We start from the raw sequence: 24,069 nt of genomic DNA on the forward strand, positions 1-24,069 counted from the left end.
CAGACCTTTCCACACTCCTCCCCCATACCTGGCCAGAGACCTCCGCGCAAAAAGACCCACGCCCCACACACTGGCAGAGAACCGCAGGAGTGCCCACCCAGGGCGCTGGACCCATTTTTCTGCTGTTTTACACAAGCACTTGGTAGAAAATCTAGTCATAGATGTACACACAATCTGTCACTTAAAAACTGGCCCACGGGAGCCCATTACAGCTCCCACGCGGCTGCCTGCATTCAGCACGTATGAGCACACGCATCTACCCCGCTTCCTCCTCCAGCCTCGCCAGCTGAGATTTCCGTGTGCTCCCATGGAGGTGGCGTGTGTGTGCACAGGCACACACACTATGCACCCACACGCGCACTGTTCTCAGGGCAGCTGCAGGGAGGGACTCCACATCCTGGGCCCAGCTCCTACCCAGAGCTTGAGGGTGGGGGCAGAGCTTTAGGAAAAGGGTGTGAGAGAAAGGGTGGGGCTGGCCTGGAGACCAGGTCCCAGGTGAGGGAGCTTTGACACCTCTGGGAAACAGAGAGTCCTAACTGTTCCTGCCTCCCCTTTTCAGAACGAGAGCCGAACACACGGCTCTCCTACAGCTGACACACACACATGAGCCCCACAACACCAACACACTCATGCATGCCCACCAGAGACTCATAGGACATGTGTGAGTGCAAAACATAAGGAGACAACATGCATGCACACTCCAGGTGCCAGCAGCATAAGCCAGACACAGTCACTCACAGCCCTCTCTCTGCCAGTCCCCAGCACTGCCCATGAAGCTGCACCCCTCCAAGCCCATTAGCACTGCGTGCATGGGGGATGGGCAACAGGCACATTGCCCCAGTGGCACCCCGTAGCACCTCCTGCCCCGGGGGCCCAGGGTTCAAATCCATGTGTGACAACACAGGCCTGCCCCATTTTCCCAGAAAATGTCAAACCTCTGAATGGTCTGCTCAGCCTTCAGGTGCTGGACGTTTAGTGAGGTCATTCCCAGGTCCTCAGGATTTTATTCCAAAGAAAAGAAAACCATAGGTTTCCCGTTCTCTGACGAGCCTTTTGCCATTGCTAACACTGTTTGCTGTGTGTGTGTGTGTGTGTGTGTTTTCTCTTAATACACATGTACAGGGCTGCTTTCTGTGCCACGCCTGAGCCAAGTGTGATCCCATGGGCAGCAGGGGCCCCACAGGCTGGGGACAGGCTTGGGTGGATGGCAGGGGACGCGGTGTGCAAAGACATCCTCCCTTGCTCTGAGCCACAGAATGTGGGCCTCCAGGACAGACGCTGGCCATGAACCTCCGAACCTCCTCTCTTCCCCCCTTCCCATCGCCCTCTGGAGGCACCCCCTCTGCCTGTAGGCCTGGCTTCATCTGTAAGAGACCGTCCGTAGCCAACGCGTGGGACCGAGTGGCCCCTGGAAGGCCTGCCCGAGATTTCTCCAGGACCTGCCTTCGGTTTTGGTCAGATGAGCAGAAATTTGGCCAGGATCCTGTGGGTTGACGCAGAAGGGAGGTTGCAGAGGGAGTGTTCTCAGCAAACACCTTCTGTTTATTTGTTTACATCTAATGAGGTTTGGCCTTGGCCCGTATGGGGCTCGGGCCAAACAAGTGTGAGCGAGAGGACTTCTGGCCTTTGGCCTAGGACTGAAAGGCGAGTTGAGAGACCCACTGTGGCCCCCCCATGCCTCCACGCTTGGTCCCTGTCATCCTTTTCTCCAAAACAGCTGGTCTGATTTCTAAAGAGTTTTGTGGCTAAATTGTGTCTATAGCCTTGTGGGTATTTAAGCCTTGTTAAGGAGTGGTACGTGAGTGAGTGTGTATCTGTGTGAGTATATGCCTCTGTGTTTGTGTGTGCATCTCTACATGCGTCTACGTGTACTATGTGTCTATAAATTGTGTTTGTGTATGTCTATATTTTGGGGGGTGTGTGGCTTGTGTATATGAGTATCTGTATGAGTGTCCATATTTGAGGGTGTTCCCATGTATATCTATGAGTGTGTACTTATTTGTGAGTGTCCGTGTGTGTCTGTGTACATGCATGTCTGTATGTGGGTGTGTCTGTGAGTTATTTTTGTGTCTGTAGTGTGTGTATATGTGTGTCCATGTTTTCAGAGCCGTTATAAAAGACAGTGTGGAATGATTTCAGAAAACATTAGGCTATCATGTTGCAGGACTTGAGTTTCCCCATTTGTAACATGAAGGAGATGGAAGAGACAACCTTTTTATTTACTTCCATAAAGGGAGCCGCCGTCACGGACACGTGGTGGGCTTGAGAAACAACAAACCGTGGTGCAAATTCTGGCTCAGTGTCTCCACAGCACATAACCCTCCTCAAGTTACTGCTCTGAGAGTTTCCATTCCCTTGGCACTCGAAGGCACACTGGGACATCTCTGTCAGTTTTGTCGTGAGGATTTGATGTGACATAAGAAGCGTGAGCCCTGTGTGTGCTGTGCAGGAGGTGCTTTGTCAGTGTTTCCTCTGGTCCATCCTGGAGCTCTAATGTCCCATGTGTCCTATTTCTTAGTGAGCAGGACTGTCAGAGCTCCCTGTGGTCTGTTGGGGGTGCTGGCAGTTAATACACGGCAGTGACCCTGGAGAGTTTCACCTTTACACCGTGTGTTCCCTCCTCTCAGATTGTGACACCCCACTATGACCCTAGAGGTGGGACGAACAGGTGTCATTGCAGAGATTTGAAAGAGGAGAAAGCTGAGACTGTGAGTGAGGCGGCAGTGTGGGGCGAGGACCCACTTCAACTTTGAATGAGATGCAGCTCATCCTTGGTGCATCCCTGCTAGCTGCCACTGTCGCAGACCGTGTCCAGGGGGCTAAACATTGCCCACTCCAAGAGGCCCCTGTGAGGATCTAGGCCCCCCAGAAGTGTGAGGATCTAGGCTCCCCAGACTGGAGGAGCCTCCCATGACCCCCAGATGCTCACAGACCATCTCCTAAACAGATGTGTAAGATGGGCTCCTTAGCACAGGAACTGGGAGAGTAATTTCACAAAGGGGCCCAGCCACTCCCAGAGCCGGCTCCGGTCCCCCGCAAGAAGCACTTTCCTCCTTCCCCCGAAGAGTCCGGACTTTGGACACACAAAGCCAGATTCCTGAGCCTCATCACCCACTTTATTTATAGCATTTGACTCTAAGTACTGCTCTCTGCGTTCCCCAAATCCAAGCCACTGCTGAGCAGTGCGGTCTGGCCTCCCGACAGGAGAGGAGAAGACAGCCTAGTGTCCCCAGGGGGATGTCTTGCAAGGTGGTGCACTCAGACTCATGTTTCGCTTCGAACGGTTTTGTGGGGGGACGCCTCCAAACGAACCATTTCTTAAATTATGGTTGCCCTTTGGTCTGGGGCTGCCCAGCAGGCCAAGCCCCAGGCATCTGCTTGTCTGGTGAGCGGCCAGGGCTCTGGCCCTCGGATTTGTCCACGGTGCTCCGGTGCCCGTTCTGAGCCGAGCTGCCGCTCTCTCCTGTCCTGGCAGGATCGGACCAGGTTGTAATTTTCCTGCATGATCCTTTTTCTATGTTTCTTTACAAAAAAGGAATCAACTGGACCTGGTTGCAATAGGGATAGAAGTGGTCATACACAAGAAAGCACTCTACAGATGAAAATGCTGTGTAAATGGAAGGCATACTATCATACAAATGAACAGGTAAATAACATCTGTAATACAGTATAGGAGATACATGGCTCGACTTTAAATGACCCAACACCTTAGTTCATCGTTTATATAGGTGTGGTATGTAATATGACATATTACGTAGGTCATATGTATGTCACTGGATACATAATGTGGTGTGTAGTATGCATTGTGATCCATAGAATTATATAATATCTTACGACATATCATATTCCTAGCACAGAGGGAAGTAGAATAAAAATCAGTCAACATTAGGCTATTTTGGCATTCGAAACACAAGCTCCAGATTTGTGATTTCAACAGCTGACGCTGGGAGGGAGAGAACTAAAAATACGTGCGAATGGGGACGATATCTCCACCGACCAGCAACGCAGCCCGCTGGGCGGGGGGATCGTGGGAAGGCAGGACTCCCAAGAATAGGTCTGGGGAAGGGGAGCTGCGGGGAGAGGCCTCTCGGGAGGGGGTGTCGCACTCTGCGGTGATTGTCCCTACTATTTATGAAGCCAGATGAGGAGCTATAGGGCTTGCGGTGGCCCCGTGTCTGCTGATTAGCTAGAGATTATATTGATGATGTAATAAAAATTCACTTTGTCTATTAAGTTTCACCAGAACAATCAAGAGAGATTAGATAAAAATCAGAGGAAATGAATAATAGAAAGGAGGAGGAAAACCACGAGCCTCACTCCCTGCCACCGTTCCTATGTGCCTCCCCTTCTCCTGCCCACACTGGGGCACGAACCAAGAAGCCCCTACCCCACCACCCAGGCAGCGCTGAATTGGAAATGTCCCCTGTGCTGGGCTGCTCTCAGGGAGGAACATGGTGCTTCAGCTAGGACACTGGGTTAAGTTTACTGACTGTGTTTAATATTTGATTAGACCTTTGGCACGGCCACCTCCGGGGTGTGCTGGCCGTGCTGGGAGATAGATGGGCAGGGTGACCAGGCCCTCAGCTGCCTGCGTTCCTCTGGTCCTGCAGCTTGGAAGGTTGAGCTCCATGTCCGCAGTGGCACAGATTTAGACCGGGCAGGCCCGTGGCCCCATGGGTAGCCAGCGGCCTCCCAGCCTCACGGTGTCTCCCTCTGGCTTCACTGTGCTGGAAATTCCTCCGTCAGAGATGTTTCTTCAGGTTACAGCCAGGGTTCTAAAAGGTCCCCGTACGAGGCACGTGTCACCAGAAATGGTAACACATTTATGTCCATTAGCCGCCAGGGACACATCTGCCCAGTTTGATTTGTCAGATCAGCGAGGGGCAGGGCTTTGAAAGGAAAGGAAAAGGAGGTCACCATGTTGGGGGCCATTGTCCTGGGAAGGCTGGGAGGTCTGGCAGCATGGGGGCTTGGGGTTTGGAGCCGGAGGACGGCGTGGGGAGAGTAGAGGAGGCTGGATGACAGGGAGCTGGGAGGGTCACGGACCCCTTCCCTACCGGGAGTGCAGTCACTGCAGGCCCGCCACAGCACAGCGCCTCCCTGAAGGAAGCGGGAGCTGAGAAGGTGCCGGGGGTCAAGCTCTGTGGAAGGCCGAGAGGAAGGGAGGAGCAGGGAGGGAGGCTGACTCCCTCCCCTGAGGAGTCAGCCACAGATAATCCTGGGTTTGTGGCCCTGAAACTCAGCTCATCTCTTGCCGTTCCCCTGGGCTGGGTTTCTCGCCCAGGCATGGAGAGGTGCCTCGACTGCTCTCCTGCAGTAAATGGGCTGCCCAGGGGCCGGCAACCTTGCCAGGGTGTGCTGTCCACACTGGGAACCGTGCTTCCTAGGATCTGCCAACATTCTTCCGGCTGCAAGACCAGTGTCAGCCTAGGAAACATTACTCCGGCTTCATCTCCACTGCCTGGCCGCCTCCAGCCACTCCTGAGCTTGGGGCTGGCACAGAGGAAGGGCAGAGGGTATGGGGAAATTCTAACGTCCAGAACCCCACGGTTTATCACTTGGGACATTCAGCCGAGGGAGCCTGTGGGGATAATGCGGATGCCTGCCTTGGTGACAGGGAGCATGGACACAGATTTAAATATTCTGTGAGTAATTTCTTCAGCCCGAGTGGGCTGCAGTTGGGACAGCTGAAGGACACTGCAGCCCCAAAGCAGGTGAGGCCAGCCCTGGCAGGTTCTGTGCCACCGACTGCCTTGGCCATGTCTGCAGCCCATTCACCTACCCCTGATCCCTACCTCTTCTCAGCCAGGCTGGTGGTGGGTCAAGATTTATTCAGAGTTAGACATTCCTTTGTCCACCAGCCTGAGAATAAGGCTTCACTGCAGTGGGACGAAACAAAACAGAATGGCATGAAACGAAACAAAACAACTGGGCTTGTCAGCACTCCAGGCTCCCTGCGCTCTTTCCCATGTGCCCGCTTTGGCTCCCGCCCCCCACCTCCCCAGCCTGCCCCTTCTCTGGGAGCCTGTATCCCTCTCTGAGTACTCTGATTTCGGGGTTCCTTCATTCCTCACATGGGACATTTGCATTGAATAGTTTTATATTTGTGAGGTATATATCTGGGACTCCTTGAGGGAGGTCCCTATCTGCCCTATTACACCCAGGGCTTCTCAGTCAGGGGGCATCTCCCCCACAAAACCGTAATGCCCCACATTCTCTGCTTTGCAGAAACCTGCCCTGCACATGGGGGTGAGTGTGGGACCCTGCTCTCTATGTGGGGTTGGTGGGGAGGGTGTCCCAGAAGCCAACTGCAGTTGGGTCGCCGCCGCCGCTGCTCTTGCAGCAGCTCAGCAGGCTTCTCGGCCTGCCTCTGCCAGCCATGGGGACACTTTCCTCCCTGTGGTGTGGCCTCTACTGGTCACCAGCCTTGTAAGCACTGGCTCAGCTGAGATAAGTCAGAACATTTGGAGTTAACGCTTTGCGGAGACACTTGAGAAACTAGGGAGAAACAATCCAAGTGTCAGAACCAGACAAGGGGTGGGGGATCTTGAGAGCTCCTGTGTGCGGCCTGGGGCCCTGCTCCCATTGGCTCCCTTCCCAGTCTGCCACGGTGACCTGGTCTGCCAAGTGGCCACGCACTGCAGCCTAAGGGCATGCTCCCGGATGCTGAGACACTCCCTGATGTGCGGGCTTCTCTCCTTCCTCTGGGGACCCACTCAGCTGCCTGGTGCCCGGCCTCACTTTTTACCCCTCATTCCAGTGGGTTTTTCAAACTTGCCCAACACAATTATAATAGAGTTCACTCTAAAATAAATCTAATAATTTACGTATTGATAGAAGATGAGAGTAAAAAGGAAGGTCTTGTGTTTTAATTAAAATTTTTTTTAATTGGAAGAAAAAATGAAGCCTTGAAAGAAGCCAGTGGTGGCTCTCCTGCTCTGTGCCTCTCTTTCTGATGGCTGGCTGGATTTAGGTCGCTGCCCAGAGGCCTTGGCTTGGACTGGGGGGTGGGTGTGCCAATTTGTCACTAACCAATCAATCCTCAGCCCAGGTCTGTTTCATCAGGCACAGGGTTGTAGGTATGGAAGATTTTGGTGCCTCAATATGTGGAATTAAGAGTAAAATGAATACTGAATCATACACTGATTATTCATTTTTGAAATAAAACATAATTCACATTTGTACGGCAACTACAATACAGTCTGGATTTTCTGATTCTCATTGCTTGTTTTGTGGGTCCCTGCTAGTGGCCCAGGCACAGGGTGACTTGTCCAATGAAGGGTGTGGCCCAGGGTCCCACGCTGCCCACTCAAGTGGGGTGGGGGTGGGTGGAGGGCTCCCATGAAGAGGAGGAGTGAACCGCCCTGACCCCTAGGGGTGCAGGAGAGGTTTGGTTGGCAGCTCCTGGTTGCCTGCCTACCTTGGGCAGCTGCAGGAGTGGCATTTGGGCATCGGGGGCGCTGGCTTGAGTGCACGAAGTTCCCCCTGTCACCGTCAGAGGGCAGGCAATAGCCTGCCCACACTCACAGTCTGGGGTAGGAAAAGGTCTGGAGGAGGGGCCTGGCTTTTGGGCTGCTCTAGTGTTCCCTAGACCCAGATCTGGGGCTGAGGAAGGGACTGGCACTGTGGAGGGAGGATGGCCTCAGCACCGGATGTGCCCTCCCCATGTGCCCTCTGTGGCTATGCGCAGCCTGTGACTTGGAAGCAAACTCTGAGATCTGAGAACTGTCCCAGGTGGTCACGGGGCTGGGGCTCAGCTAGGAAGACTGAGCCTTTGTCACTCTGGAGGGAGCACAGAAAGTAGCCCAGACTCTTGGCCTGAGGGCAGCTTGTAAGCCCTTGGGGGGGGGGACTCAAGGGATAAGCTTGCCCCTTGGCAGCCCTGGGGTGGGGGGTTGGGGGAGGCAGATCAGGTTAAGGAAGGATCAGATATGGCCTGTTCGCTGAGGCCTAAGCGCTCCCTATGGGAAGGGGAGCACCCAGCCCTGAGAAGCCTCATCGCACATGCCAGCCAGAGGCAGCATTTCCTCACCCTCCTTCACAGTCAAAGGCATCTCCCCTGCACCTTAGCAGCCCCTCTCCTATCATCCATCATCACCCCACCATGGGACCAGCTGCCTTAACAACAAGCCCTGAGAACAGAGAAAAGGAATGATTCAAGAGCTTACTGCGCTTTCCTGGCCAGCCTTGCTCCCTCTCTCCTTCTCTGAGTAAGCCCCCAGCCACTGGGCTTCTCTCCTTTTCTCTCCTTTCCGCTGTTCTGAGGAACAGCCTGCCAGGTGTTGCCCAGTCTGCCAAAGAGACTCAGGAACATCTGGGGCCCAGTCTTCAGAGGGTAAGGGAGGGAAGGATCAGGGGTGTCCCGGAGGGAATGCCAAGGCCAAGGACCCAGGGCCTTCCCTTTCCTTCCCACTCACTGTGAATGGAGGCGAGCCTCGGTGAGCGATAGTTTTCTGAAGTCCAGAATATTCCTGCTCCCACCAGCAATGATGATGGGGCAGGGCCCTGAGGGGCTGCCTCTGCTGGTCCCAAGAACCCAATCATGGTGGTTGATTTGATTAGATGCTTCTCCTCCTGGGACCCCTAAGTTTTAGAGCACACACTGGCATCTCCTGGGGCCAGAATCTTATCACATAACTAAGAATGTTGCTTCAGGCTTATGCCACCCCCTTGGAGATAGACCTCGTCACACAGCAGGTACAAGGATGCTCTCTGGGCCTCATCCGGTGAGACTAAACCAAGCCAAGTATTGATTTGAGAGAGAGACATGGATATGTTGGGTGGATAATGGTTAGGGGATCCTGTTTCTTTCTTTTCCTGTTCAGAGAACACCTCTCCTCCACCTCACCCCACTGGGAAGCAGAGACCAGATGAGGAAGAGTGTTCTCGTCGGTCACCTAGGGACAACTTTGTCCCCCTGGTCTCCTTCCAGGAGCTCAAGACCATGAAGCCTCTGGGAACAAGGTCCCCCTCTCCCACCACAGTGAGCACTCCCAAGATCTTCGCCTCTCTGTATATTCTTAGAACCAGTCAATATGATTAATTTTACATGGGCATAATTTCCTGCTGTTGCCGCGGAGTCCTCCCTGCCTCACCCATCAGCAGCGACAAGATACAGTTTCTGGTTATATTGGTCAACCAAGATATTGATATTATTAATAATGGATATCTATATGCTGACCTTTGTTCACACAACTGAATCACTCTGGGCTGGCTGTCACATTTCTTTAAGAGGTATTGATAAGCCCATTACTGGAAGGGCATGTACAATCTTAGGTGTGTGCTTTACACTCACCTTCAAGCAGCTCCTGTGAAAATCTACCCTGGTTGGCTGAGCTAGCACAGGTACAGTGGTAAGTGCAAGAGAAAGCCTGTGTACAAGTGCTTGTGTGGTGAGTGTGTGTATGGGTGGGTGTGTGAACACATGTTAGGAGAGTGTGCATGTGTGCGAGTGTGTGTACATGCTTGTGTGAGTCTGTCCTGAACACCGGCCCTTTTAGAGCTGATCAAATAGTCAATTAGAGCATTATAGGGAGGTAGCAGAATCAGAGTTCCTACAAATACACTGTGATGTAGTGTTTGATCTTTAGATGCCTCTTGTCTCCTAGGACTTGCGCAGGAGGCTTGGCTTTATAAGGATATTATTAGGTTGATGCCTCGTTCTCTCAATGTACCTGCTAGGCAAGAGACAGGACTTCGTAGGAGCAGTCTGACCAGAACTAGCCATGGGGAGGTGTGCTGAAGGCCATGCTGCAAACGTGTCTTTGAGGGCATGTGCTCCCAGCCTGAGCCTTTTTCTCTGCACAGTGGCAGTGGTAAACCCTGCTCTGCTTTCTTAAGGCCGGAGAGGGGAGGTGGACTTGGCTCAACCTCTCAACCTTCTGTGTTGAAACTTGCCGTCATGAGAATGCTTGCCACTCCACAAGCCCTTGTCATTTATTACACTTGGGGGTGTGACCCGTTGCCTCTTAGTAGGGTTCTGGGGGGAAAAGAACACTTTGTGTGTTCACATGTGTGTGTTGCACAGGCATAGAGATATCACTGCTACATCTCTGTGACTGCTGCCTACCTGTGTGGATGGTGGTGTCAGGGACAGTGCCTCTATCAAATTGGTCCACAGTAATCCATTCCTGTTTGGACTGAGACACGCTCCCTTGTCGGGGGAGACTCCTCATTCGGCCTTGTAAAGGGAAGCCAGCTAGCTAGAGAGATCTTTTGGATCCTCAGACATAGTGTATGAATAAACCAGACATGGATTAATTAGGTGTGACTGCATCATTAAATTAGAATAATGAACAAACAGCCACGTATGGCATTCAAATCTGCCTAGAATGACTCCAAGGGTTGCTTTCAAGTAAGTCACCTGTCAGTTTGTAGGTTTTTGGGACTTTGGAGAGTGAGGTTCTTGTCATGCCTTAAGAAGTGGATTCTTTAGGCACCACCCACCCCAGGTGAGAACCATCCTTCATTGAGCACTCAGACTCCACAACTAAATCCAAACAATGGCTCGGTTCAATACAGCATTATCTATGCACGCTTCAGCTGCAAGCCTTTCTCAGGGTGAAATACGGCAGTAGCACAGGTGCTCAAGAAACAGGAGGGGGAAGTTGAGAGGTGTAGGCAGTGGATGTGAAATGTATTGATCCATAATATTTATGTGGATGTGCACATTGGTGCTTGTGCCTGGGCACACACACAGACACATTCACACATACACTGTTTGCATTTCCATGAATGCTTTTTGCTTTGGTTGACACTCCTCCTTTTAACCAGATAGATTTGAAGGTGAATCGAGTCCCAGTTGTGGGATTTTAGAAAGAGCTGCTGAATAGCAGCCCCTGGCCCTGAGCAGACAACACCCCTCACAGTCCCCACCCTAGGACAGAGCAGCTCTGCAAATAGAATTGTTTGTCTTTAGCAAAGAGGAGGATGCCAACCGCTTAGAGAGAGGAAAGAAAATGGGGAGGAAGGTCGTTTGCTGGGCCGGGGAGCTGTGAGATAGCCTAATGCACGGGGGCTTTGTTAGTGAGATCTGTTAAGTATCTAGAAACCTTTGACCTGGAGATGCTCTTAACAAAGGTGATAATTAATTAAAGCTGAGTGTATTGCAATAAAGTGACATCCTGCGAGTTGATGTGCTGTCCAGAACTGGTTTTTGGAAGTGTCGGTCATTTAAACTCTTGGAGGACAGCTCATTATCAATTTTACCCCTGAGCTTTGATCAATAATCTTAGCTGTTCCATCCTCACGGAACCAGAACTACATCTGTCTCCAGGAGGGCACCCATTTATTTACATCTTGCAGTTGGCCACGTAGGATGTGTTCCTGAGCTGAGCTGCTGGGAATCGCTCCATTTGAGATTGTTCGTCAGCTCATGATGGAGGGAAGGTACAGGGGAAAATAAGAGAAGCCAAATGTGGAGGAGGTGGAAGGGGAGAAGCCCTGTGAATGTGTGGTCCTGCAAACATCTCCTTCTACTCGAAGAGGGACTCAGAAAGGAGGGCAGTTACCCTGGGCCTGCTCACTTGGCTGCTTTGTTGGTTTCTGTGGGCAGGGCTGCGGCTCGGCTCGGGCTTTATACCCCTCCAGGGCCACTGAAAACTGAATGAGCAGAGAAGTATGCCCTTAGGGCAAGCACATCAAGTCTGAAAATTGCTCTGCCACCATTTCTGCCCCTATCATTGTCTTTCTGCCCTGGCATCTTTAATTGCACCCCTGTGTTGCCAAGTGGAACATACACCTTCCTCTTCAGTTCTCACTCTGGGTTTGTGAGGGTACTTTAGGGCAAGAGGAAGGAAAAGAAGGATATGCAGGATGATAAAATGGTACAACTAAGTTGGGAGGTTCTGTTCCACCCCCCCTAGGTTATTTGGATAACATTGGATGCTCTCCATGACTCTTGGAAAGTATGTGTATTTAAAAGCAGAAAAGGCAAAGGTAAAGTGTGTGGGGTGTGGGGTGCGGGAGCTTTTCTGGTAGAGAGTCCAAAATGTGGGAAGCGGGATCCCTGCCACACCTTGCTTGCCTTCAGGGGAAATGCATCATTCTGCTTGGAGGGCTCGGCTTGACTGACTTGTATGTGTGTGTGTGTAAACACTATAACAGAAAAGTACGGCTGGCTTATCAAGGGGCATCTGCAGGGGAAGGGAAAACAGTGGGTGGAGGGAATTATCTCTGCAGAGAGCTGGGCTCTATGGCTCACCACTCATTCCTGGACAGGAGGTCAGTTCTAACACGAGTCCATAGGTGGACAGAAACAAACCAACCTTTGAAAGGGGGGAGGAGGGGGTGGAACCCTCCCTCAAACTTGGACTTCTGGGTGAAGATATGAGACAGATAAACAAGAGCACATCTCCACATTGGAACCGAGATCTTTGACGAATCCAAGCCAGGAGTTCTGTGGTGGAGTGGGTATAGGATCACCAAAACAGTGTCATCGTCCCAAGATTCTCTCCTTTTCTCCATCACCCATTTTCCTGATCATGCATATAGCCTTCAGGATGAAATTACCCCTAACATCATCTCCATGCCACTTGCATTTGTCATCTCTTCTCTACAGACACACAGACACACACACACACACACTCACACCAACACCCACACAGGCTGCAGCATCTTCCCTTCCTCAGTGCTCCAGTACCCACCAAAACACATGGATTTTCACACTCCCTAGCTCTTCTCTCTGCATGTCACATGGGATTTCCCTTCCAAGTTCAGAAGCTGCTGCAGTTCCAGCCCCTGTTGACCAATGCTCCCAGCATCCAGCTGGCATTTTGGCTCTACAACTCTCAGTTTTCCTTTTTTCTCCCTATAATGTCAGGCCTCATTCTCTGTTGCATCTCTTTCTCTTCTACAACCTGCCTACTCCAAATTATGTTTAGTGAGGTCCCTCCTTGGTCAGTTTGGAACTGACCACATTCTGATGACACGGAATGGGTGAGTTATGCGGTGTTTTCCTCAATCCATCTGAGGCAAGTAAGACCAGCTAGCTCTCAACCGAGGAGGTGGTGTCTTCTAAGATCTTCTTAGCAGATCTTCTAAGGAATCACTCAGAAGCCCCTCTCCCATCCTGGTACATAACTTATAATGATGAAGATGCTGCTGCTAATCATAGTGACAGTGATGGCCATGTTCAAGTTGCTGGAGTGTGCAGAGATCACCAGGCATCAAGAACACCCCTGGAAACCAGCGCTTTGAAAGCACTCCGACAACTCTACAACATGCCTGTGTGGGGGGCATATCTATGACGCACATTTTTTGTAACTGTTTTCCTTTTGGTTGCCTTCAAGCTATGACTTCATTCAAAGAAAGCTTTTCTTTTTGTTTTGTTTTGTGGTGTGTTTAGGAAGCCAGGAACATTCAGCCAATTGGAGCAGGTGGAGAGAGTGAAAGTATGCCAAGGGGGTCCTTTCAACCCAATCTAGAATTCCCATTAAAGCTGGGGTGGGGGGAAAGGCAGTTAACGTCTCCCTGTTGAATTGCAGGGAATCCAGGCCAGCCCTGGTTTTCATATGTGTGGGCTGCGCTTAGTCATGCTTGTACATGGGTGCATATATGTGCTCACGTGCATATCAGTTTACCTCTGTGTGCTGGTTTTGAGGAAGTCTTTTTAAAAGACAAGTGAAATCATGCACAAGCAGTAAATAACCACAAGTCTCTTAAATAAAGCACTAATTTCCCAATAATTTTCCCTTTGCTCTTAAGTAGGATACTTATCCATACCTGGGACTTGAAGTGTTTTAATGTGGGTCTGTTGGTTTTGTTTACTTCAGCTTTGTAATGATTACCATTTCTTATTTTCTTCAGCGAAACATTTTTTTAAAGAACATTTGTCTTCCTTTCTTATTACAGCTATCCCATTTTCTGTATCTCTTTCTCACAAGGCATATCTTTCTTTTAAAAACTATGGGTATGTGCCCAGCCATTCTACCAGTCTTTCCCTGGACAGAAATAAATTTTTATTTTTCAAAGTAATTTTTTAAAAAAGAAGTTTATCTTAATTGAACTGATACCCGTGCAGATACTTCAGCTTCACTGTCTCTTAGATTCATTTGAAAACGGAAATCAGATAGAACCTCACTGGCTTTAATTCACCTACCTCAGGAAAAAAAAATAATGAGCCCTCTCAGCTAAAGCCAAGCAGTGGAAACTCCATGTCTTGAGAATTGTTACACCTTACATGAAAATAATTCTAGGAAGATGGTCACAAATCACCAAAACACAGTTATGATCCTCGCTCTTTTCCTTTTGCCCAGGTACACCCCAAATCGTGGGGCTCTAGGCCTTTCCCAGCCAGATGCTGGTGAACGGAGAGATTGTGCATGTGGAGACGAGTACATTTAAAAATGATAGACTCTCCGGAGTTCGGCCCACAGAAGGTTCCATTACTTTGTCCCCACCCTCCCACTGGATGCGGTGTGAAAGTCTGAGGGGCTGAAGTCCATGCAGCTGTGGCTCCGGGGTTGGGAGATCCCAGGACTGCCAGGAGACTAGAGTTTCCTCCCGGTAGTAGGGGACAATCCCAATTCAGAGGGGTTACCCAGGCCACACATGTGTTCTGACTGGTTAAAAGAGGGACTGTGATGTGGACCTGGCTGTTTAAAACTAAGACGCACTGCAGGCTCCAGGAACAAGCACACATCAGTAGTAAGGGCTGTTTAATCCATTGGGGACAGTCCTATGTTTGGACTACATTAATTCATAAATATTATACTAAATACCACTTAGACCTAAATGACTTCAAAGATAACACATTATAATATGGCTATCCAGAGAGCACTAGTCTTTATGTCTCCTAGTAACTCAGTCTTTGCTGTTTTTTATTCTGCTAGACAAGACCAAAGTTATGAATGGATTGTGGGCTTCATCGTGTGTGATCTGCTGTGCATGTGTGTGTGTTAGCAGTCATGGATATTTCTGTGCATGCATGTATATTCAGCCACTGACTCTGTTTGTTCTCCAGGAAATAAAAAGAAGAAGAGGGAAATGAATTAAAAGTGAGGGAAGGGAAAAATTAGACTAGTGGGTGACACATTCCTTCCTTCAAGGGAGAAAAATTCTATAAGAAGGAGCAAAGTTGGTCCTGAGCGGACTTCTGCTGCTGCCCCCGGAGTTTGCCTCTCTCCTTTTTAAACCAGCAGCACAGTGTCTTTCTCTTTAGAGTCTGGAAAAACCATCTTTCTCAAAGTGCTTCTAATGGGCAAAAAAAGAAGACTTAGAGTTAGCTGTGAGAGTTTGCATTAAACTGAGATTTCTCCTTTGGGTGTTGTTTCTTCTGCTTATAATCCTGGGCTTTTCCCCTCTTTTCTCTCTCAGCCCACCTAACACCCAGATGTCCCCCTGCCCAATTGCTTTCTGGCCTCCAGGGGCTAAATTTACCTTCACAGTAATTCCCCCAGTCTGCAACTGCTACTTGCTGCCGCCCAGCCCACCAACGTTTCTCTGATACCGCGGGTTTGCTCCACGACACCCACCCACTCCCTCTGCCACAGACTCCCAGTTTGACTGGAGTAATTGCCTTTTAAGGCTCACTCCACGCACGGCAGGTATTCCATTAACCCTTGGAACTCCATCCTCCTCTAGGCACCTGAAATGGCAGGTGGCCGACAAATGGATAACCACCTGAAATCACATGCATGTAATTTTTACTTCGTTTTCTTTTTTTTTGTTTGTTTAACCAATCAAATACATATGCCATCCACACTCGAGGCCACTATCCTGTAATGTTTCTCAATTTGATCCCAGTACAATTCATTACAAGTTAGAAATTCAAGACGGGGAAAGAAAGAGCCACAAATATGCCCGGAAACCAGGCTTAACAAAGGCATGTTTCTACCCCTAGCCTCATGTTGTCAGTTTGGAGTTGGGGAAAATCTAGAAACTGAATGGATCCCTTATTCTTCAAGCCTCATCATGCTTTTTGACTTAACGGTAATTAATCACCAATGGCAAGCGAGTAATTTTTTAAGGTGGCCGGAGGCTTATTTTATCAGGATTAGCTAATAAATCAGGCTGTATCACAGAAGGAGGAGTTCAAACTCTTCTAGGACTGAATAAAACAGACCTCAGAATCTGTCTCATTTATTGAGCTCTTCCGGAGCTTCCAGGCACTGTTAGGGATATTGTGGCCCAACCTGGCCTGTAAAAATCTGAGGGAAGGAGAGGCAGGAAGTTTCACAGGAAAAAATATGTGCTCAGGCTCGGAAGGGTAAGCTGCGACAAGGAGGCACCCAGCACGCTGGAGCCAGCGGGCCTGCCCGCCATGGACTGAGTCAGTTTAGGGGGATAATTGTTTAGAAAATGAAGTTTTGCTCGTCCTAGGAATCCTGGTCGGATATATGTATGAATATATCTGATATGAGATAACTATACCACAACCTTCTCTCCCTTCCTGATGCAAATGATGACAATTCCACTTCTTTGCTACAATACAAGGGAGTCCAAATAACACTAGAAACAGTGATGATTCTAGCAAGAAGGGATCGTGAGAGGAAAGCAAGGACTATTGTTAAAGTTTATCTTCATTTGAAATAAAGCAGCAAATAAAGTGTCCCAAACCACATCTCACAGGAAGCTCAGCTCTTCACAACTGTCATTTGCCTCTAAGTGGGTTCTTATTTTTTCTAATTTTAAAATCTCAAATAGTCACAAGAACTCATCATTTAGAAGGGTAAAGGATTTCCCTACTTATGCTTTTTAATTTTCATTCTTACAATTTTTAAATCTGAAGACATATTAGAATGACAAAGATACAGACATTGATTAGCTTCTAGGGAGCTTGACTGGAAAGGGAAAAACTACAAAGATACGGTTGATCTGGGGGGGGAAACAAATATTATTTTAAGCACTGCTTTCCTGTTCTACCTTCCCAGTTTCTTTTCCCAACATTTTCTCCATATTGGATAAAGGTTGGTTTGTCTCTTCATTACAGCCCCTACCCTCACCCCACCCCAACAAACCCAGTATATTTCCATTCTGCTGTTTTTGTGCTACTCAACATGCCATTAACTTTAAGATTTACTCCTCAGCAGGCAAGCTGGAAGATGCTAAAGCCAATAAAAACTGCTCTCTGGGACTCCAACTATGAAGAGTTTGGAGCTGTGCTCAGTATTCGGATGAAGGGAGGGCTGGAGAAGGAGGGAGGTTGTGATAGTGAAAACCACTGCTGCTTAGAGAGCCAGACAGCTCTGCGCTCTGCACCTAATGTGCCGGAGGATCAGCTCTGTTCATAGCCCATTTGTGGCCAAGGATGAGGCTGTTCTCTGTGTGTGGGTGGGTGTGCGTGTGCATGTGCGCGTGTGTGTTTTCATCATTAAAACCACCAGCTCTAACACAGCATCTTCGGTGGCTCTCCACACTACTGTTTATTAAAAACAGAATGTCCACACACATCCCTTACAAGTTCCTTAGACTGGTGCTTCTTCCATGCCTGACAATCAATCTCTCTCAGAAAGCATTTAACTTGCCCACACAGCTCCAGCCCTGATTAATCCCTGCTGCACATCCTATACATTACTGTTAGAGAGCAGAGCACTGGGCTAATTTCATCACCCACCAGCCACCCACACACATTCTACAACTGAACACATTTGGGGTTCTGCCTTGAAGATAATAAAACAAGGAGAAAACAGGCAGGCTGCAGACAATTCTCATGCCCACTTTCCTAAAAAGTTGCTGGGTTTTAATTCTTTGATTATTCTGTCTCCCCTCCCCCAAGCACTCACTAGCAATGATTGTTTCAAGGGAGAGAAATAATGTAGAGTAAACCTCTTTGCATGGTGAGTTTGGGGTAATTTAGGCTACACCCTTTAAAATGCATATCTTGCACACACAGATTTTTTCCCCACAGCCCCACTTTTCTGAGAAGGGGGATCATCCAGGCTTCCCCACTCCACCCAGGGGGTGGCTGGTTTCTTGCTAATTCTTGCCTTAGGTTTTGTCCCTTCTTCCTTCAAAAATCCACCTTTCTCCCCATGCCACTCACACCACAGCGGAATTGTTGAGGTACACTGCTGGACAGGGAGAGTTTGCTTGTAAATTGATAGCGAAATAAAAATATCCCTGAATTTGTCACCTCTCTCCTTTTTAGACGGCTGCGCTCCTGCTACTCTGGCCCGGAGCGGAGGAGGAGACCCCGGAATCTCATCTTAGTATTTTCAGCACCACGGCGATGGACAGCACCCTAGGTCCCCGGCCAGCTGCGCGCCTGCCAGTCTGCTGCTCAGCGTCCCGGGCTTGGCTGGTGCAGCTGTCCCCATCCCAATCATTCAAGTCGCTCTACCCAAAAATGCAAGCCCCGTCCCCCCTCGATCCTCTCTCTTTCTCTTCATCTTCTGCTTCCGCCGCTCTCCCCAACGGTAAGGCTTCTATCAGCCCCTTTCCTAAAACCCAGCCTTGCCCCAGCAAACAGCTCCGCACGCACCCCAGTCCTGGTCTCTGCTGCCCGAGCGCCTCCTTCCTCGGCGTCCGCCCGAGGCTCCCTCTCGCGCCGTCTCCCGGTCGTCCGTCGCCGCCGGCCAGCCCGCCCGCCCGCCCGCTCGCTCGCTCCTTCTCCCGGGCAAAGTTGGGAGGGTAAGGTGCACTCACCTTTGTGCATGCCTGTGAACCTGTCCTTCAGAACCGTAAGCTCGTAGATTTTGCCGAACTCCTCGAAGAGGGGCTTGAGGTCCTTCTCATCCAGGTTGCGGGGGATCTGCCCAATGAACAGCTTGATGGCATCGTGGTCCTTCATGGGAATGGTCGACGGGTTCCCCGGGCTGTGGCTTAATCCGTTCATGTGCCCAGCGCTGCCCGGACTGCTGCCGAGCCCGTTGGTACTGAGGCTCGCGTTGTCAGCCTGTCCGTTTGCTAACGTGGCCATCTTTATATACATAGAGAAAATCTTCTTTCCTTTTATTCTTTCTCGCTCGCACTCTCTCGCTCCTCTCCCTCGCAAGCTCGCTCGCGCTCACACACGCACACGCATACACACACTCGGGTTCTCTCCCCCTCGGTTTCTCTGTACCTCGCTCTCTGCTCTCTCTCTCTCTCTCTCTCTCTCTCTGTTTCTCCTCTCTTCTCTCTCTCGCTCGCGCTCGCGCTCTCTCTCCCCTCTCCCCCCTCTCTCTCTTCTCTCTCTTTCGGTCTGATCTGATTTTTTTTTTTTTTTTTTTTTTTTACATTGAACAGACAGGATCTCTGTCCTTTCCGTTTAAACAGGCTGGACCGGTTCAAGTTCCCAGTCAGACCAGGGGTGGGGGCGGCGAGTGTGCGCTCGCGAAGGAGGGGACGCGGGGCCCCGAGAGGGAGCTATGGGCGGGGGGACTCCCGCGCAGCGGCGGGCGGTGGCCCGGAGCAGGGCGGCGTGGGGCGGTGCCGCCCCGCGCGCCTCCCCCGTCGGCGGCCCCGGAGAGCGGCGGTGGTACAGTCCGAGACGGCCCCCGGCTATAAATAGCGCCAGGCGCATGGCTCTTCGGGAGGCGCTGAGATTCCGGCGCGGCGGTCGCGGGGAGCGGGTTCCCGTTAGAAACAGGGCTGCTGGCCTCCTCTTTGCCTTTTGGGGGTTCTTTTTGTAATAGCAGCAGGGGCAACTTTTTTGTATTTTAAAAGCATAGGTTTTTCACTTTCGTATGGGTATGTAGGGGGCCGTGATCCCCCGAGCTGTGCTCTGTTAGGGCGCCAGACGGGCGAAGCAAAGGCAGGGATGGCGGGCGGGGCGGCGGCGAAGGTGGAATGGGCGCTTTTCTCTCCCATCTGGTTCCGTTTATTTATTTAAACTAGAAAAAGACAGCCGGCTTGGAGGGAGTCCGCCCAGCGATCCGAGTGCTCATTGATCAGTGTCGAGAGAAAAAAAAGCTACATAAATATATATTATGTGGATAAATCTATAGACAAGAGCTCTCTTTCGCGCGCGCGCGCGCTCTCTCTCCGTCTCCGCTTTTTTCTTCCTCGCATTCCCAACCTGCCAGAGCAGCCCCAAATCTTCGCCCTCCCTCACGGCGTCTACCGCCACCTGAGCCACCTGGGAGGACGGGACTGGGGAGCAGTTGGGCCGCTCTCGGGGGATGAGGCGTAGAGATTCAGGGCCCGACCCTGGTTCCAGCCCGCCTGCGAAGGCTGGGGGTGGGTGTTTCCGTCCGGGACGGCCTCTCCCTCCCCGAAGAGCGGCTGCTGGTCCGGCAGGAGGCTGGCGGGAAGAAGGTAGGAGCCGGGTGCCTCGGCCCGCTCCGGGGAAGGTAGCAAGCTCTGGGCGCGGTGGTCAGTGAGGCAGAGCGAGGGACCAGCTTGATTTTGCCCTCGTCTGCTTAACTGGTTCAAATTGAAAAACAAAAAAATTTGTTTTTTCTTAATCGACCATCAAAGAAATAAAGCCCCCGAGTCGCTCTTCGGGCTGCGGCTAGACCCAGACTCGCGCGCCGTGCGCTACCCGCGCAGGCTTCGTTTGCGGCTCCTTCCGCACCAGAGTGCGAGGCTGGGAGTCGGGTCTGCGGGCGAGAGCCAAGGGTCCGACCGCCCAGCGTGGACTCCGCCGGGTTCCCCGCCAGGCCGGCCGGGGACAACATCCGCTGAGCGGGAGAGGGAGTGGCTGGCACTGGAGCAGGTCCAAACAGTCCCGCCTCTGGGGGTAAATGCTGGAGGTGAACTTGGGTTCGGAGAGCAGATTTTCATTTTATTGATATTAACCTGCACCCCACCCTCTCCCACAGTTGCTTTTCCAGGACACTATCTTCCGGGCTTCAGAAGCTGGGCAAATTAAAATAACGCGCCGCTTCCCTGCGGGGTTGCTGTGCAGAGCTGCTGGCCTGACCCTGGCCTGGCTCCCACCACTCCTTTTGGATGTTCTGGGTTTCTCTTTTCTTGCCTTACATGACGGTTACTAGACGATATGTTTGAAATTTTATTTAAAGAAATGAGACCCCAACAGCCGGAAAACCGAGACCAAGCCCGTTGGTACAACCACAACGCAGAGCTCTCCAGCGCCAGGAGGAGGCCCGAGGAGGCCCCGAGGTTTGCAGCCCCAGGCCCAGAGCCCACCTGGGACACCTCTCCTGGAGGACCCTGGGCCCAAACCGCACAGCAAGTACAATTCTGTAACTGTGGAACTTCGTCTTTTCATTTAAGATTTTCCTGCCTTTGCTTGATGTAATCGTGTGTAAGTATAGTTGATTCATAACTCGGTTCCCAGGCTTACATTCTCCAGTGTTATATAATGGCCTAAGAATCATCCAAGTTGATGGAATCAAACAGAAACTCACACAGAGGGGCCTCTCTGCCATGTGGCTGTGTGCTTGGCGTGTCTGTGACGTGCTGTGATGAGGGGCATGTCCCTGGTAGGCACACGGAGGGTCCGAGTGTGTGGCTTGGAGGTTTGTCCTTATGTGTTGTCAGGGCTGTGGGTGCTTGTGTGGACGTAGTGGGCATGTGTACATAAGCCCTGTTTGTGGCCGTACTCCACCTGTGTGTGTACACACCAGGCTGAGACCTCCTTGTCCCCTTTCTTTCAGGACAGGTCATCGGCCAATAACTTTGCCCAAAATGTCTCCTCCAGCATCACCTTGTGGCACTGGTGTTTACCACCCAGGATCTCACAACAGGAGTGCAATATATTTTTGGCCATAACAAGAGTTTAGGAGAATAATTCTTAGTTGAGGTCTGTCTCTCCCTGCCCCCGTACCTCAACGTGAAGCAGGAACAAGGGGAAGTGAAGAGAGCAAGCTGAGCAGGGCTGAGAAAGGAGGGGCCCACACGGAGAGGGATGACTGAGGTTCACCCTTCACTCTTTCTGCTTCCACCTCAAGCCCCCTTTGAAGTAAATTATTCACAGGTGTTTTATTATTCATATTATTATTAATAATAATAGCCAATACATAAATAAAAGCAGTCCCTGGGCAGAAGTGGGTGAGAGTGGAGTTGTTAAGGAAAGGGGGCATCTGATTATTTCAGATGCCTGTGAAAACTCCATGTGGCATAGGACCAACCCCCTCCAGGACTGTGCCTCTGCCCCTGCACTGTGGCCCAGCCCCTGCCTCTCCACATGTGGATGGAAAGCTGTGGAGAGCCCCTTTTTCCTGAGACCAATGCTCCTTACCCTTCCCTCTCTCCCACCTGAGGATGGCTTGTTTTGGATTTGGGCTGTCTCCCCTTAGGGGAAACATTCCTAACCTCCCCGGTAGCTGGCAGGTGTTTGGTATAATGCCCCACCTCCCCCTAGATTGCTGGGGCAGAGGCAACCAGGACACCAGGCCCCGAGTAACTGAGCTACCTTGTGTAAACAGCAGCAGAAGCAGCTTCTGCCAAGGCATTGATCCCTTAAAGGTACAGAGCTGAATCTTTTAAGCTACCACCTTTCTGTCACGGCAGAGTATTGGTGACAAAATAATATACACAGGTGACTCAAACTAATGCAATAAAGAAGCAGGACCCCTGAGAAAACTGGAAGACACATGAGTTAGGTTGATTCTTTGGTATTCTTGCCCTTGATATTCTAGAAAGACTTGCGTTATTTTTTTTTAACCTTAGAACATCAAACAGAAATGTAATTAGGGAAAGATAGGGGCAAAGTACTATTGTGACATTTAAACAGATTGAAAACTTCTCCAAGTGCCATTTCAGGGCCACAATTATTCCATTCACTGAGAGGGAGAAGGTTGGCAAATGGAAGTGGGAGCTGGAAACAATTGCTTCTCATTTTCTCTCTGTGTTTGGGGTTTACGTTTTGTTGCTGGTCCATTTTTTGCGGGGTGGTCAGGAAGGCCTGTGCGGTGTGGACCTTGGTTCAGCTGGTGTGGTTATTTATGCAGGCCCCACCATTGTCTCCTGCTCCTCAGTGAGAGAGGGAGCCCTCTTTGTGCTCTATTTCCCTTCAACTGGGCTACCGTCACTCTCCCCTGCTTACACCCACTGAGTCGCATTCCACAGCCCTGGCTGTGGCCACACACCCTCAGACCTGCTCTGGCTCTCCTGCCTGTGAATTGTTTCTCCATCTAGATTGTGCACTGGCAGGGGGCAAGAACCTAGTAATCAGGCCCCTCCTTCTCCTCCTCTGCAGTCCGTCTTGACAGGCAAGGACACACAGTAGGTCTTCAAGATGGACTTTCTAGACACCACAGGCTAATCTGACCTTGTCGTGTGGGAGTGGGCAATGCTGTAGTCATTCATCTGGACCCCAAGGGAGCTGCAGGGCCTCAGGCAGACTCTCTGCCAAGAGTTCAGAATTTAGGATGAGAGCAAGCAGGTTAGGACATAGTGCAGTTTAGCCTCTCCAGGCTGCATGGCTTGACTTGGATGAATGCAGTCCTTCTTGCATTCATCCGGCCCTTTCAGTCTCCTGCTGGAAGCAGCAAAGGACAGGCCTGGGAAGAGCCCGCAGTTTAGTTAGAGAGACCAAAGTCGTACCAAGTGAAAAAGCCCAGAACAGCAAACGGCAACAGATGGTTAAATGTCTTCCAGGCCTGAGGAGTTCTACATTTGAGAGAACAGAAAACCATCCAAGTTTTGTGTAATGATCTGTGATGGGGGTAGCAGCCTTGAGGAGAGAGACATCCATGTGAAGCCAGGATGTAAAAGGTGGTAGATAGCTAGAGAGCTGGGTGATGGCCTGGCCTTAGGGCTAGGGGGGGCAAGAAGCAGCTGGTCCTCCGAGGTTATGTATATTGAGAACAAGCTGAAAACAGAGCTGAGACCAGACGTCCAGAAAAACAACCTTTCTATGGTCTCTTTGGAGTGATTGCTCTGTCCAGACCTGCAGAGGGCAGTGAGGGTAGGCTGGAGAGAGGGAGACTCACTTGCTCTCTTTAGAGAGCTCAAACATTGGGTGAAGAGACTGGCCCAGGGAGCTGAGTAACCACACAAAGGCATGACCCAACCAAGTGAAAGGTGCTGTTGATGTATGCCAGAGGACCCTGGAGAAAGTGGAGCTCGTGATGGTAGAGGTACCCAGGGAAGGCTTTCTGGTGGAGAGAGTTGGCCCTGTAGGAAGGAGTGGGTCAGCTTGGGAGAGAAGAGAGCGGCTGAGGCAGTGGGTGGAGTTGCCAGGCCTGGAGGAGCCAATGGGCTCTGGGTTCCTGTGTGATGGTAAGAAGATAGAGGGTC

General features: G+C 50.8%; 1 protein-coding gene across 45 annotated transcripts in view; it reads right to left on the bottom strand.

Annotated features, from left to right (window-relative positions):
- The window catches only part of CELF4 (CUGBP Elav-like family member 4), a 292,825-nt gene extending 273,813 nt beyond the window's left edge, over nucleotides 1-19,012 (bottom strand). For all 45 annotated transcript variants that reach the window (XM_037033303.1, XM_037033293.1, XM_037033283.1 and 42 more), the window contains exon 1: nucleotides 18,586-19,012. In XM_037033303.1, the coding sequence (XP_036889198.1) occupies nucleotides 18,586-18,871 (286 nt within the window). In that variant the 5' untranslated portion in view covers nucleotides 18,872-19,012. The remainder of the gene's footprint in view (nucleotides 1-18,585) is intronic.
- Nucleotides 19,013-24,069: the final 5,057 nt, after the last annotated feature.

The sequence above is a fragment of the Sturnira hondurensis genome, unplaced genomic scaffold (genome assembly GCF_014824575.4).
Source record: "Sturnira hondurensis isolate 20B ecotype Veracruz unplaced genomic scaffold, ASM1482457v3 Scaffold0001872, whole genome shotgun sequence".
In the NCBI taxonomy this organism is placed as follows: Eukaryota; Metazoa; Chordata; class Mammalia; order Chiroptera; family Phyllostomidae; genus Sturnira; species Sturnira hondurensis.